Source organism: Trachypithecus francoisi, unplaced genomic scaffold, assembly GCF_009764315.1.
Source record: "Trachypithecus francoisi isolate TF-2019V2 unplaced genomic scaffold, Tfra_2.0 Lachesis_group4, whole genome shotgun sequence".
In the NCBI taxonomy this organism is placed as follows: Eukaryota; Metazoa; Chordata; class Mammalia; order Primates; family Cercopithecidae; genus Trachypithecus; species Trachypithecus francoisi.
Window position 1 is genome coordinate 118,003,771 of NW_022681469.1, and position 15,889 is coordinate 118,019,659.

Genomic DNA, 15,889 nt, shown 5'->3' on the forward strand with positions numbered 1-15,889 from the left:
GTGAATATCCTAAAAAACACTAAAGTATATACTTTAAAATGGATATGTATGGTATACAAATTATATTTCAATAAAGCTGTTACCCCCCAAAAATAAATAGGTATGGAATAACAGCCAGGAAAGCTGACAATAATAGCAATGGGGTGGGGAGACCGTGCCTGGCACTACTGGGTATTAAAACAGATTATAAAACTTTAATAATCAAAACAGTATGATATGATATGTAAACAGATAGCCAGATCAAAGCACTTAAACAAGCAAATATGAGAATAAACCAGTACACATATTGGAATCATTATTATTATTTGACTCAGAGTGTAGCTCTGTTGCCCAGGCTTGAGTACAGTGGTCACTGCAATCTCTGTCTCCCAAGCTCAAGTTATCCTCCCACTTCAGCCTCTCAGGTAGCTGGGACTACAGGCGTGCACCACTGTGTCCCGCTAATTTTTCTAGTTTTTGTGGAGATGAGGTTTCGCCAATGTTGCCCAGGCTGGTCTCAAACTCCTGGGCTCAAGCGATCTGCCCACCTCAGCCTCCCAAAGTGTTGGAATTACAGGCATGAGCCACTGTGCCCAGCCCAGGAATTAAGTATATGATAAAGCTGGCATTTCAAACCAGTGGGGGGAAGATGGACTCTATTACATGGTGTTTACACAGCTACGAAAAATGTAGAGTTGGATTCATACCTCACATCTTACATCAGGATAAGATGATCAGATTTTAAATTTTGAATATGAAAAATGAACCCTGAAAGTACTAGAAGAAAATATACAGGAATATCTTTATCTCTTTAGCATGGGGAAGACCTTCAAATTATGACTCCAAGTCCAGACATCACAAAAGGAAAGAATCATACAGTTGACTATGTAACCTTTACACAGCAATACAAATAAAAATGCGATAAGCTAAGTTGAAAGACAAACTTTCTTTTTTAAGAGATGGAATCTCACTAAAAGACAAACTATTTAACGGGCAAGATATTTTCAACTTATATCACAGACAAGAGGCTCTCTCCCTAATAATTTCAAGGAGAAAGATCAATTCCAACAGAAAAATGGGCAAAAGATGTGAAGAGAGAATCTATTAAAAAAAAAAAAAAAAAAAAAGGCTGGACATGGTGGTTCAGGCCTGTAATTCCAGCACTTTGGGAGGCCAAGTTGGGTGGATCACCTGAGGTCAGGAGTTTGAGACCAGCCTGGCCAACATGGCAAAACCCTGTCTCTACTAAAAATACAAAAATCAGCCAGGTGTGGTGGCATGCACCTGTAATCCCAGCTACTCAGCGGACTGGGGCAGGAGAATTGCTTGAACCTGGGAGGTGGAGACTGCAGTGAGCCGAGATCATGTCACTGCACTCCAGCCTGGACAACAAAGCGAGACCCCGTCTCACAAAAACAAAATAAAACAAAACAAAACAAAAGAAAGATGGGTGAAAATCTACTGAATCTCATTCATAAAAATGTAAATTACAGCTATACTGAGATTTTTTTTTTTTTTTAATCTAGAAAATTGGCAAAAATCTAAACTTTAATAACAAACTGTTGGCAAGGCTGTGGGGAACAGTTTTCTCACACATTGCTATTCTTGAGCACGTGCCATGGTGTGACTCCTACGGGGACGATTTGTAGCTTCTATCACGATTGCAAACGCATCTACCTTCCGATTCAGCAATTCCACTTCTGGAACTGCTTTGTATTTGCAAACGTGCAAACCGAGCCACATATTCACAGCAGCATTGTTGGTAAGAGCCAAAGAGTAGACACAGCCCCAGTGCCCATCTTTAACAGGACAGGGTTAAATGCATTACAGTGAATCCAGACGGCCATAAAATGGAATCACGGTACAGCTAAAATGATGATGGCAGTATCTTTGTATTGATATGGAAGGATCTTTGAAACATGTTAAATTGTGTGTGTGTGTGTGTTTTTTTTTTTTTTAAAGCAAGGTTGGCTGGGCGCAGTGGCTCACGCCTATAATCCCAGCACTTTGGGAGGCCGAGGAGGGCGGATCACGAGGTCAGCAGTTTGAGCTCAGCCTGGCCAACATGGTGAAACCCCATCTCTACTAAAAATACAAAAATTAGCCAGGCATGGTGGCAGGCACCTGTAACCCCAGCTACTCCAGAGGCTGAGGTGGGAGAATCACTTGAACTCAGGAGGTGGAGCTTGCGGTGAGCCAAGACCGCGCTATTGCACTCCAGCCTGGGCGACAGAGCAAGACTCAGTCTCAAAAAAAAAAAAGCAAGATCTGGAACAGTGCACGTCGTATGCCACATTTTGTGTTTTAAGAAAAGTGTAGGCTGGATGCGATGGCTCATGCCTGTAATCCCAGCACTTTGGGAAGCGGAGGCAGAAAGATTGCTTGAGACCAGGAGTTCAAGACCAGCTGGGCAACATAGTGAGAACCTGTTCCTATGAAGAATAAATTAAAAACTTAGCTGGGCGTGGTGGTGTGCACCTGTAGTCCCAGCTACTTGGGAGGCTGTGGTAGGAGGATTGCTTGAGTCTACGAGTTTGAGGCTGCAGTGAGCTATGATGGTGCCACTGCATTCCAGCCTGGGCAATACAGTGAGACCCTGCCTCTAAAATAAAGCTTTTTTAAATGAAAAAATAAGAAAAGTGAAAATAAGAGTCTCTGTTTGTTTTGCTTGTATATTCATATAGGAACTCTAGAAGGATCCATAAATAATAAGAACAGTGGGGATGAATGGGTGGCAGAGGTGAGCTTTCCACTGAAGAGTGGATGTTTTTATTTTAACCATGTAAATGTAGTACTGATGCCTAAAATTAAATACTTAGATTGGTTGGGTGCAGTGGCTCAGGCCTGTAATCCCAGCACTTTGGGAGGCTGAGGCAGGCGGATCACCTGAGGTCAGGAGTTCAAGACCAGCCTGGCCAACGTGGTGAAATCCCATCTTTACTAAAAATACAAAAATTAGCCAGGCGTGGTGGCACGCACCTGTAATCCCAGCTACTCAGGAGGCTGAGGCATGAGAATGGCTTGAACCCAGGAGGTGGAGGTTGCAGTGAGCTGAGATTGCACCACTGCACTCCAGCCTGGGTGACAGAGCGAGATGCTGTCTCAAAAAAAAAAAGGTAACAAAAACAAAGCAGAGATAAAATGGCAGTGGTGCCATGACTGCAGCTATGTGAGATTTACCTCTGCTCCTGGATAGGCTGGGACCAGACGGGAGAAGGGCAGCTTCATTCGTTAGAGGGAGGGTCTGTTCTTAGACTGGTTTGTTCAAAAAGTAAACAATCAAGGAAATAAACTGTCCCAGCAACAGCAGAGCTGCTTCAGGGCTTTGGCTAGTTAAGAATGACTCCCAGGTGAGCCGGGCTGCGTTTCCTCTCCTGGCCCCCGGACCTCCACCGTGCGGTGACGCCAGCTGTCTATTCGACCTGCTAACATGCTCGCTGGGGCCGAGGCTTCCTGAGAAGAGTAAAGGCATGCAGGAAACTCACCGTTTTCTTCATCTTTTCCACGAAGCTGCTCTCTCTGACGGAGCTGGTCCTGCAAGACAAAAGTGTGCAATGAGTGTGGGAGGCAGGTGTCGTGTGACATGGCATCATGGGATGTGGGTGTCCTTATATGCAGGTTTCACGGGATGCTGTGGCAGCACAGCGAGGGGACATTCCAGCTGTGTCCTGTGCCACTCCCCGGGGACTAAGCCAGCAGCTGGCTTCTAGACCGGCACCAGGGCTCCCAGACCTCCCGCACCAGCTCACCCTTCCCATTTCCCCTACAGTAAAGCCTCTTGCGACACCAATGCTTCGCAAAGCCAAGGCCTCTCCTGCACCCAGAGAGATATGGGCTTGTTTCCCTCAAGGAAGAGCCAAGGCTTCCACTTCCCTCTTCCTCCCTACCCACAGCCCAGGTCCCCACGGCCTGACCTCGCCTCCACCTTCCACCTCTTCACCTCTTCCTTCTCCAGCCCCTGCCTCACACATCTGCCACTGCCCTGCTCCGCTCTTCAACAGCTCCCGTGACCCACGGGATCCAGGCACACGAGTCCCCTCAAGAGTCTGTCTCCAGCGTCACCTGCCACTCCCCTCCACAAACCATGCTTGAGGCACAGATTCACACCCCTTCCCCGCATGGTGGCCTCAGAATCCTGTGCATGCCATCGCTTCTACCCAGAGCCTTCCTGCCACACTCCCCTCACCTGGCTGACTCCTGCTCTGCCCTCAAGGTCCTGCACAGGGGTCAGCTCCCCTGGGATTCAAAGACCCCCTTTGCTTCCCCTGCACTGGGACCACATTTCATTTTTCCCTTCTCTGCATTCCTGGGACTACAGCCCTGACCTGGGTCTGCCCCCTCCAGAGGGCAGCCTGGTGCCCGCCAGCCTCAGGATCAGGCTGGGGTGACACAATCCTCTGTCCACTTCTGGCCTTCTACCCCCGCACCATCCCCTCCCCGCCCCATTTTCCATTCTTCTGTTTCCTCCTGACCCTTGCCCCAAGCCTGCAGGGCCATAGGAACAAGCCCAGTTCCCCTGGCTCAGGACTTTCGAGCTGAATGAGGTTAAAAACCCTGGTCGAATACAGCAAGGTGGGAAACACCTTTCTCTGGGTGGCAAATCTTTAGGATATTTGAAATACGGCCATTCTGAATCAAGTGACAAACCGGAAGACAAAAATACACTTTTGTATTTAAAATGACATTTTTGGTCGGGCATAGTGACTCATGTGTGTAATTCCAGCACTTTGGGAGATCGAGGCGGGCAGATCACTTGAGTCAGGAGTTGGAGACCAGCCTGGCCAACATGGCAAAACCCCGTCTCTACTAAAAATACAAACATTAGCTGGGTGTGGTGGCATGCACCTGTAATTCCACCTACTTGGGAGGCTGAGGCAGGAAAATCACCTGAACCAGGGAGGCGGAGGTTGCAGTGAGCCAAGATCGTGCCACTGTACTCCAGCCTGGGCAACAGAGTGAGAATCTGTCTCAAAAATAAAATAAAATAAAATATAATGCCATTAAAGGAATGAAAGGCAAGCCACAGTGTGGGAGAGGATATTTGTAATGTACTTATATGTGGGCAAAAGACTTTGATTGAGAAGGTAAGAAAGCCCTACAAATCAATGGGAAAAAGACAAATCCTCCATCAGAAAAACGATCAAAAGATTTGAAGAGGCATTTTCTTTTTCTTTTTCTTTTTTTGAGATGGAGTCTTTTTCTGTCGCCCAGGCTGGAGTGCAGTGGCACGATCTCAGCTCACTGTAACCTCCAAGAAGAGACATTTTCTTTCTTTTTTTTTTTTTTTTTTTTGAGACGGAGTCTCGCTCTGTCGCCCAGGCTGGAGTGCAGTGGCCGGATCTCAGCTCACTGCAAGCTCCGCCTCCTGGGTTCCCGCCATTCTCCTGCCTCAGCCTCCCGAGTAGCTGGGGCTACAGGCGCCGCCACCTCGCCGCTAGTTTTTTGTAGTTTTTAGTAGAGACGGGGTTTCACCGTATTAGCCAGGATGGTCTCGATCTCCTGACCTCGTGATCCGCCGTCTCGGCCTCCCAAAGTGCTGGGATTACAGGCTTGAGCCACCGCGCCCGGCCGAAGAGACATTTTCTTAAAGAGAACATCCAAGAACCTGGCTCAGTGGCTGGCGTTTGTAATGCCAGCACTTCGGGAAACCAAGGTGGGAGGATCACTTGAGGCCAGTTTTTGAGACCAGCCTGGGTAAAACAGCAATACTCTATCTCTAAAAAATTTTTAAAAATTTTTTTTTAAACTTAGCCAGGCGTGGTGGTCTGTGCCTGTGGTTCCAGCTACTCAGGAAGCTGAAGTGGGAAGAGAGCTTGAACCTGGGTGTTTGAAGCTGCAGTGGGCGATGATCTCACCACTGTGTGACCATATGACCGTGTGGTGCGATGATAGCTCACTGCAGCTTCAAACATCAGGGTTCCAGCCTGGGAGACAGAGTGAGACCCTGTCAATCAACCAACCCATCGATACAAATAAATAGAAATGGTACATGTGAGGCTTGACTGATTGATTTTGAAGGCTCCAACAATAAGGATAACTAGAATAGCTAAACCTGAGTAAGGAGACTCTGGCAGAGCAGATATTCTAAACGAGGCGAAAGTGGCCGATTCCGAACACCCCTCCTGCAGTGGCCCTGCCCCATTTCCTGCCTCTCTGGGCTGCAGGAAGCTGCTCACATTTCCACGCGACTCCCTGGGCCTACAAGGCCCTTCCTGTGACCCCGTCCCACCTTCTACTGATCCTTTACCACAGAACTTAACTTTCCTCTCCGAGAGGCCGTCCCTGCCCCTCATACAGCAACGCTACCTGTCACCCTCTTCACTGTGGCACACACACCGGTCGGCCAAGGCACTTTACTCTGTGCATTCCCATGGCTTAACTGGAGGCCTGGGTTGAATAACCTCGGGGAGGTGTCCGTGTGTCCCTGCCATGAGCGCAACGCCTGGTACGTGGCACAGGACACTGTGTCTCCTCTTAGGGTGACCAGCCCTGAGTTCTCTGTCCAGCACGAGGCTCGCAGGGGCAGACTAAGAGGCTGCTGAAGGCACTTCTCACTCCCTAGCCAACTCGGAGGTCTGATCTGGCATCGGCTGAAAAGGCAACTCCTATCTCTACTCAAAGGACAGATGCTTCCACGGAAGTTCCGTCTCCAACAAGGTGGATCTGAAGATTTGCTGAAGAAAAGGACATGAGGCAAACCCTGGTGCCCCGTGAGTGCCAGGTGGCTCTCCCTGCGGGTAATGCATGCCAGCCTGGTGGGGGCACAGGAGGCCCTGTGCCAGGCACCGAGGGCACGAGACTAGAACGAGACAACCTGTGACTTCACAGGCCCAATCCTCCAGCCAGGGGAAGCCAGGCTCTGAGGAGGATCCCAGCAAGATGGGAAGAGCCACATGGCAGGGCGGACCTGGCTTTAAATCCTGGCTCTGACACTAGACAGGCACGGGATTGCACAGGCCCCGCCCCGCTCATGCCCACACTATTATTAAAGTGCTGCATCTGGTCTCTGCAGCCTCCCCGATGCCTGACTGGGGAACTTGGTTAACACCCAATAGAAAAAAGGGCATTCCCTGGAAGGCGGTCAGTCTGTGATTTCAAAGGCATCCATGGCACAAAGTAGCATGTGCTAAGACCACACAGATGGATGGCACAGTTCACGCTACAGGGGTGGACGAGACAGGATGGGTTCACACCACAGGGCTTCAAAGGGAGCAGACACTTATGGCTGAAGAAACCAGGAAAGGCCTCTTGGAAGAGCTGAGCTCTCTTCTCAGGAACAGAAAAAGGCCCCCTAGAGAGAGCACCACGGGAAGTGGGCTGCCAAGGCATGGCAACCTCTGAGTTGGGCTCCTGTCCCAGAAGCCCAGCACGTGGCTGGGGAGGAGGGCTTCCACGTGACCTGACGCAGCTGGACAAAGCAGAATGCCAGGCTGGCTGGCTCTGGGAGTGGAGAGGGGAGCCTCTGGGCTGGAACGTCGGAGTGGACAAGGTGTGCCAGCCCGCTCTGCCCCAAAGCAAGGGTTCGCCTAGGAAGTGTGAGCGGTCCAGCGGGGAAAAGGGAACCCGAGGAGATAGAGGAGGACCTGTGCCTCTAGGTCACTGGCGCAACACAGAACAATTTCTTTAAGTTCCTGCTGGTTAAACCCATCCTGCCGGGGAGGGTGCCAGGAAACTCCCTTCCCAACCCAAGGCCCTGCTGGGGGGCTCCGAGAAGCAGAGTTCCCCGGCTTCGCCCGAGGGGGCCCACAGTGGACTGCTCTTAACAGGCTCCATTCCATCGGAGGACTTCAGACCTGGATTTGCATGGGGGACCTGATTATTTATAGGCGGAGACGAGGGTGCCTGAGGCCTTCCTGGCCTCCAGTCCAAATTCTGTCCTTTGGAAGCAGGGAAATGCAGCGTGCAAGTCCTATACCAGAGAGGCCACCAGTGCCCAGGCCGGGCTGAGCCCCTCACCAGAGACAGGGGCAACAACCCTGGGAATGGCCGACTTTGCTGTTAACTCCAGGCAGCCACATCTTCAGGCCTCCAGCGTGTCCCCGCCAGGAGGAAGCCCCCGCACTAGAGTGAGGGTGCGGGCATCCCCTGGCCAAGGGGCATCAGGGCAGTCTGCTGCCAGGGACAGTGTCAGGAACTGACCTTCTCGGAGCGCGCTCCTCAGGTGGAGACGAGTACGTGCACCCCATGGCTTCTCAGTCCCAGCTCCAGGACTTACGGAAAAAGGAGGCTTACAGCTCTCTCCTGGACACCAGCAGGGGTCAGCGGATGGAAAGTTCGGCCCTGTACATCTCTTGTTCTGTGTTGGTGGGGAAAAGGTGCCTGGGCCCGTGGCCTCTAAGTGCTCCTGGACACCCCAAAGTCCTCTCGGAATCTCCCCGAGCTCCTGCCTGCGTCTGCCCCCACGAGCCCGAGAACTCTGCAACATCTGGAGCCCCAGCAGGCTGGACTCAGGACTCCAGACTGAAGCCTCCCATGAGCCCCTGCGCCGGGCACACACCCCTCCTCCTTCTGTATGGACCGAGGGAAGGAGAAAACCTTTCCAACCCCGACTCGGGTCTCCTTGGTAACTGTTTATATCAGAGCCCTTCTCCCCACACCCTCCCCCTTTCCCATTAAAAAAAAAAAGAAAAAAAGGAAGTCATGTCTGCGGAACAAAGCTCTTCTAGACTCTAGAAGGCAGCCTGCAGGTTGCTATGGCAGGGCTGCTCTCCATAAAGGAAGTCACACTGATCCTGCTGCCAGGGCACCACACAATCACATTAAACTAGATCTGGTCCCTGTCTTTCCCCACACAAAAGAACGGCAGGAAAACAGAGCCTAAGACACCGGGTCCGCGTCAGCGGGGAGCATCCTGTGTGCCGTGAAAGACACACCTTCCCCTCCCATCAGGGCAGTCGGGGAAATGCCTGGCAAGGTGGGCTCCGTTCGCAGTGGCGATGTTCTGTCTTGGGGAGCACCCTACCGAGGTTCCCGAGTGCAAATAGCCCATCTGAAAGCCCAAGGCTTGGCGGGGTGCAGTGGTTCACGCCAGTACAGCACTTTGGGAGGCCAAGGTGGGGGGACACCACAGCTCAGGAGTTTGAGGCCAGCCTGGGCAACATGGCGGAACAGCCTGTCTCTACCAAAAATTCAAAAATTGGCCAGGTGTGGTGGTGCGCACCTGTGGTCCCAGCTACTTGGGAGGCCGAGGTAGGAGGATCACTTGAGCCTAGGAAGTGAAGGTTGCCGTGAGCCAAGACTGTGCCACTGCACTCCAATCTGGGTGACAGAGTGAGACCCTGTCTCAAAAAAACAGACAGACAAAACCAGAAAGCCCAAGGCTCCAGTCGTATGGAGGTAGCAGCTATCCCCAGCCTGGAGCAGAGACCACGTGGCTCCAGAACAGAGCATGAATGGTTCCAATTAGGGCTCTCCACGCCTAAATTGGGAGCAGGAGTCTTTCTGGGTTCAGGATCAGAAGTCGGCTGCAGTCCACCGCATGGGGAAGATGAGGGAGGGTGGGAAAAGCACTGAGTCACTTGGACCGAGATGAACCAAGATGTGCAGTTCATTTTGTTCCCGTCCCAGGCGACGCTGAGGGAACGTTTCTGGAAACAGCAAATCCGGTTGGATTTTCTGCACAGTGGACTCGATTTCTCCTGAGACTGTCCCCTGCCCTTAGCGACACATGGGGAAGCTACTTTGGACCAGCTCTTTTAGAGCCTAGCGTCTAGTGCCACGTTCTCCAGGCTCCAGGGTCACAGGTGCCCACGGTGAGAGAAGGGGTGACGGCTAAGGCACAGAGGCATGATGGCAGCAGAGTTGGGGGCAGCCTGCTTGTGGCAGGACAGAGAATGGGCTCCACTAGGCGGGCCCAGATTTCTTGACCTTCTGAGCCTTGTGGCATGGGGTTAATGGTTTGAAACGCCAGCCTTTGGTGAAAACAGAAAGTAATTTGCTGGAGCTTAGATAGAAGCCAGCGGCTGTCTCTGCGGACAGGGACTCTGATGAACGCGTGGGGAGGGCAGCTGCCAGAGACAGCCGGCTGCACGCAGTGGGAGGCGAAAGCAGGTATGAGTGGCCACAGGTCAGAGACAAAACAGGGGAAGGGAATGACTTCTTACTGAGTGCCTACTGTATGCTAGCTAGCATTCAAGAAGCTTTCTATTTTATTTTATTTAATCCTCACCACCCCATGCAGTGGGCAAGGGTTTCTATCCACTTTGACAGGGCAGTGAGGCTGGGGATGAAGCAGTAATTCAACTCCAGGTCTGTGAAAGCTCTAGAGTACAGCGGCCCAGCGCCCGGGGTTCCTGTCTGCTCCCCCACCAAGGTGCACCTCCCCCGGCTCTACCCTGTCTCCCGTGCGCCCCGGGCACGCTGAGGGAGCGCATCTCACAGCCCTTCCCAAGGATCCTGTGGCCGTGTCCTCAGGACGCTCTAAGGCTGTGGTGGGCTGCTGCTCCCTCGTTCCCCCCAACCATGTCCTCCAACATGTGTTCACATCAGGACTCCGTGAGCAAGTCTGTGAAGCTCAGAAAGCCTGCTGTGCTGTTCCACACACGCAAAAGCCTTGATGCTCTTCTGACAACCTCAGCAGTGACCCTGAGCCAGGGGTGGCCAGGACTACGGCTACTTTTCCAGAGACAGAGAAGAGAAACTGAGGGTTATTCAGCCCATCGGTGACAGAGAGAAAAGGCCACACTCTCAAACAGTAAGATGATCTGCTCTGGCACAAAGTGGCCGTGCTATTCTGTGCAATCAAAGGGGATGCAAAGGAGGAGTGGGCTTTCCATCCCCTTTCCATCCATACACCTTGGAAGGTCCCAAGGCCCTCTAAGATGCTCTCCCGTGTCTGCTCCCTCCATGACCCGACTTCCTTGGTGACCCCATGACAAGAGCCGGGGGTCCGAGGGAGCAAAAGCGTGGTACAGGAAGCCCCAGGCTGGAATCCCAGCTCTCCTGTGCTAACATCAGCCTTGGCCAGGTCACTCACCCTCTCCTCAGATCAGCACTGCCATTTGTAAAACGGGGATAAGAACATTACCTCTGGTGGCTGATGAGGGTCCCAGAATTATGTTTTCAAAAGCCCTGGCTTGGAGCCCTTTCTCACATCCATTGACACCTGCATTTGCGCTCGGCTCTCCATCTGTGACATGCGGCCCTGGTCAATTTCTGCCGGCCTGAGGCCAGCAGCCTCCTAGCCCACCTTCCTGCTTCCAAGTCAGCTCCCTCCACTCCAGCTCCAAATGGCGCTTCATGGGGCCACTGCTCTCCAGACACCGCCCTCCTACACAGGTTTCCCCAACCCCCCTTTAGCGTCATCCACATATATCATTTTTTTAAATTGATTTTTTTAGTTTTTCTAGAGATGGGGTTCGCTCCATTGCCCACGCTGGAGTGCAGTGGTGTGACCATAGCTCACTGCAGCCTCCAACTCCTGGGTTCAAGCAATCCTCCTGCCTCAGCCTCCCAAACGGCTGAGATGACAGGTCCACGCCACCAAGCCCAGCTCATTTTCAAATTTTTTTTAAGTTTTGTAAAAGAGTCGAGGTCTTGCTATGTTGCCCAAGCTGGCCTTGACCTCCAGGCTTCAAGTGATCCTCTCACCTCAGCCTCCCAAGTAGCTGGGATTACAGGTGTAAGCCACCACGCCCAGCTAAGATATATATATCAACACATCATACTGCATACTTTAAACTTACATAATTTTAAATCTATGTCTAAAATTTTTGTCAATTATGTCATTTTAAAGCTGGGAAAAATAAAATTTACAAAGAAAGAAAACTGCTGGCCAGGTGTGGTGGCTCACGCCTGTAATCTCAGTACTTTGGGAGGCTGAGGCAGGCGGGTCACCTGAGGTCAGGAGTTCGAGATCAGCCTGGCCAACATGGTGAGACCCCGTCTCTACTAAAAATACAAAAATTAGCCGGATGTGGTGGCAGGCACCTGTAATCCCAGCTACTCAGGAGGCTGAAGCAGGGGAATTGCTTGAACCCGGGAGGCGGAGGTTGCAGTGAGCTGAGATTGTGCCATTGCACTCCAGCCTGGGGGACATGAGCAAGACTTCATCTCAAAGAGAAAAAAAAGAAAAAAATAAATGCTTAGGCTGGGCATGGTGCTCATGCCTGTAATCCCAACACTTTGGGAGGCTGAGGTGGGTGGATCACTTGAGATCAGGAGTTCGAGACCAGCCTGGTCAACATGGTGAAACCCCATCTCTACTCAAAATACAAAAATCAGCTGGGCGTGGTGGCAGACACCTGTACTCCCAGCTACTCGGGAAGCTGGGGCAGGAGAATCACTTGGACCCGGGAGGCAGAGGTTGCAGTAAGCCAAGATTGCGCCACTGCACTCCAGCCTGGGCCACAGAGTAAGAATCCATCTCAAATTAAAAAAAAAAAAAAAGAAGGAAAAAGAAAAAAACTTAGATGCTCTGAAAAATACATATAATTTTTGTCATTTATATCTCAATAAAGCTGGGGAAAAAATCCATACACCTTGGAAGGTCCCAAGGCCCTCTAGGATGCTCTCCTGTGTCTGCTCCCTCCGTGACCCGACTTCCTTGGTGACCCCAACACCTTTTATGACCTCTGACCCCCCACGACCCGACTCCCTTGGTGACCTGTGCCTGGGCTCCACCAGCACGTGGCTCCCTCAGAGCAGCCGTGTGTGTCCTCGCCTCCCAGCCTCTGCACAGGCAGCTCTGCCCCAGCCTCCTACTTGGCCTCCCAGGCTTCTGTGGGGGCATCTCATCCCTGACATACCCCCAGTGGCGGGTGCCCCTCCTCTGCATTTCCACTACCCCCAGGCCGGTAGAGCATGTGTCCCACCGTGCCATCCACAGCTCCCCCTCCTGCACCTGGACAGGGCCCAGTCAGATGCCATGCACTCTGCAAGGCAGTTCCCGACAGCCCGTGTCTGGAGTTTCAAGCACTTGTCAGAGTGACAGAAACCACCCCCGTCGCATCAGGGACCACGAAAGGAAGCAGAGGAGGTGAGGTCCCTTTGGAGGTCAGGTGGCAGCAGAAAACCCAGAGCTGTGCTTGCAGAAGTGGCGGAAACATCCTGACCCATGTCCTGGCCGTTCCCACAGCAGCGGGAGGCAGCGGGCGCCCTGCACTGTCTACTCCCGAGGCCACAGGCTTCTCTTAGTGCTTTCCTCTTTGTCAGTCTCATTTGTGTTTCTCTTTTCATGCTCGCTGGAGCCAAGGACCTCACTACAGAGAAAGTGACTCTGAACTGGATGTGGCAAGACCCCTGGATCCACGTCCCATCTGCCGGCCCTCAGGAGGTAAAAAATAGACACATGTGATGCTGGCAGCCCAGACCCCCGGCTCTCCTGGGCTTTCTGTCAAGAGCAGGCCCCAAAAGGAAGGTCACTCAGGAAAATGAGATCTTTTGTGGCTTTTCAAAAGCAATCTCCAGGGGGACGTCATCAGGAAAATCCAGACTGTGGGAAACGGTGATACAAATGATGTTTCAAAGAAGAAACGGGATGGAAGGGAAGCTTAGGAATGGAAAGGGATCTGACGTGTCGCTAAGGAGAAACCTTTGGCACAGCAGCCTGTGGCGCTACCATTCCATTTTCGTGATGCTTTGGAAAAGGTTAAACTACAGGGACAGAAATAAGATTGGCAGTTGCCAGAGGCTGATTACCAGGTGGAGGAGAATGATGGCAAAGAGGTAGGACAGGAACGTTTTGGAGTGATGAAATGTTCTAGATCTCGAATGTGACACTTATAGAATCACATACATCTGTCAAGACTCATGAAATTGTGCACTTAAAAAGGAGAATTTTGGCCCAGCACAGTGGCTCATGCCTGTAATCCTAATCCTAGCACTTTGGGAGGCTGAGGCAAGAGGATCGCTTGAACTCAGACATTCAAGACCAGCCTGGGCAATGTAGTGAGACCTTGTCTCTACTAAAATTAAAAAGAAAAATTAGCCAAGTGTGGTGGCACATGCCTGTAGCCCCAGCTACTCAGGGGGCTGAGATGGGAAGATCCCCTTGAGCCTGGGAGGCAGAGGCTATAGTGAGCCCTGACCACACCCCTGCACTCCAGCCTAGGTGACAGAGCAAGACCCTATCTCAAAAAAAGGGAGGGAGGGGGACATCTTATTGTATGTAAATTATACCGTAATATACCTGACCTCTCCCAAAAGAAAGATTTATTAATCAACTTCAGGGTATAGGTCTTGTTTAGATCCTGAATTAAACAAACAAAAACTGTTAAACATTGATCAGTCAATCAGGGAACTATGAATAACTGTTGTCTGGGTCTCTAACGATGCTGAAGAATTACTGATTTGCAAGGTGTGAAGATGGCAGTGTGTTATGTTCAGAAAGGAGAATCCTTGAAGTTTACTTTTTTTTTTTTTTGAGACAGGGTCTCGCTCTGCCATCCAGGCTGGAGTGCAGTGGCACAATCATGGCTCACTGCAGCTTCAACCTCCTGGGCTCAAGTGATTCTCCCACCTCAGCCTTCTGAGTAACTGGGACCACAGGCATGAGCCACCACACTTGGCTAATGTTTGTATTTTTTGTAGAGATGGGGTCTTGCTATGTTGTCCAGGCTGATCTCGAACACTTGGCTTCAAGTGATTTTCCTGCCTCGGCCTCCCAAAGTGCTGGGATTACTGACATGAGCTGCCATGCCTGGCGAGTCCTTGAATTTTAGAGGACTGAAATATTTCCTGATGAAATATGACATCTGGGGATTGCATTAAAATAATCCAGGACTGGTGCGGCAGGGGAGGCAACGGAAAGAAACAAGATTGGCAAGGAGTGGGTAGTTATGAAAACTGGGGGCTGGAGGCATACGGGGTCCACCCTCCTGTGCCCTACACTCTGGTGTCTGAAATGTTCCATAAGGAGGTTTATTTTTCTTCAAAGAACTCTTGCGTTCCAGGAGCAAAGCAGAGGTGCAGGGGGTGCTGCAGAGCTTCTCAGGACCAGTGGAGGCAACATGAGCACAGCAGCCTGAGCTGGCCGGAGGGTCAGGGTGAACGCAGCACACAGGCCTCGTGCAGAACAGGGCTGCTGCTCAGCTGCCCCACACCTGGTGGGCATCACCGTGGGTCCAGTATGATCAGATCCTGTGATTTTTTTTTTTTTTTTTTTTTTTTTTAGGAAGCTATAAGCCTGAGTTTTCATTTGATATTGCCTTTTTTTTTTTTTTTTTTTGCCTCACTCTGTTGCCCAGGCTGGAGTGCAGCAGCATGATCTCAGCTTACCACAACCTCCACCTCCTGGATTTAAGCGAGTGTCCTGCCTCAGCCTCCTGAGTAGCTGGGATTACAGGTATGCGCCACCATGCCCAGCTAATTTTTGTATTTTTTGTAGAGACAGGGTTTTGCCACGTTGGCCAGGCTGGTCTCGAACTCCTGGCCTCATGTGATCCACCTGCCTTGGCCTCCCAAAGTGCTGGGATTACAGACATGAGCCACCACGCCAGGCCTGACATTGCCACACCTTTAAATGTTCTAATTAAAATATATTTTTAAAAAATACTGTGTAAGCCAACCCCAGCCTGGAGGCCACAGGTTTCCCTAGAGTCAGCCACACATACAGATTTAGCCTTGGTTAATTCAACGGCCATTCTCTGAGGAGCTTCCCTCCGACAGGCGGCCCTGCACTAAGGTAGGGACCCAGAGAGAAATGGGATGCTCTCTGTGCCATGGGAGGCAAAAATACAAATTCCATCACCAAGAGGGCACGCCATGTGGTGTTGCTCCACACAGGTGAGCAAAGCTGCCCGGCCTACAGGAGAGAGAGCCCACAGGAGCCCTGGATCCTACCCAGTGAGTGATCCCAGAACGTTGCGAGGCTGAGGCAGGGAGACTGCTTGAGGCCAGGAGGTTAAGACCCAGCCTAGGCAACAGAGCGAGACCCTGTCTTTAAAAAAAAAAAAAAAAATTAGGCTGGGAG

General features: G+C 51.3%; 1 protein-coding gene across 4 annotated transcripts in view; it reads right to left on the reverse strand.

Annotated features, from left to right (window-relative positions):
- The window catches only part of LOC117072480 (NADPH--cytochrome P450 reductase), a 76,720-nt gene that overhangs the window by 12,237 nt on the left and 48,594 nt on the right, over positions 1 to 15,889 (reverse strand). For 3 of the 4 annotated variants that reach the window (XM_033192682.1, XM_033192684.1, XM_033192683.1), the window contains exon 3: positions 3,465 to 3,513. In XM_033192682.1, coding sequence (XP_033048573.1) covers positions 3,465 to 3,513 — 49 coding nt within the window. Of the gene's footprint in view, positions 1 to 3,464; positions 3,514 to 8,118; positions 8,402 to 15,889 lie in introns of those variants that run through there. The other variant, XM_033192685.1, reaches the window with a different exon arrangement.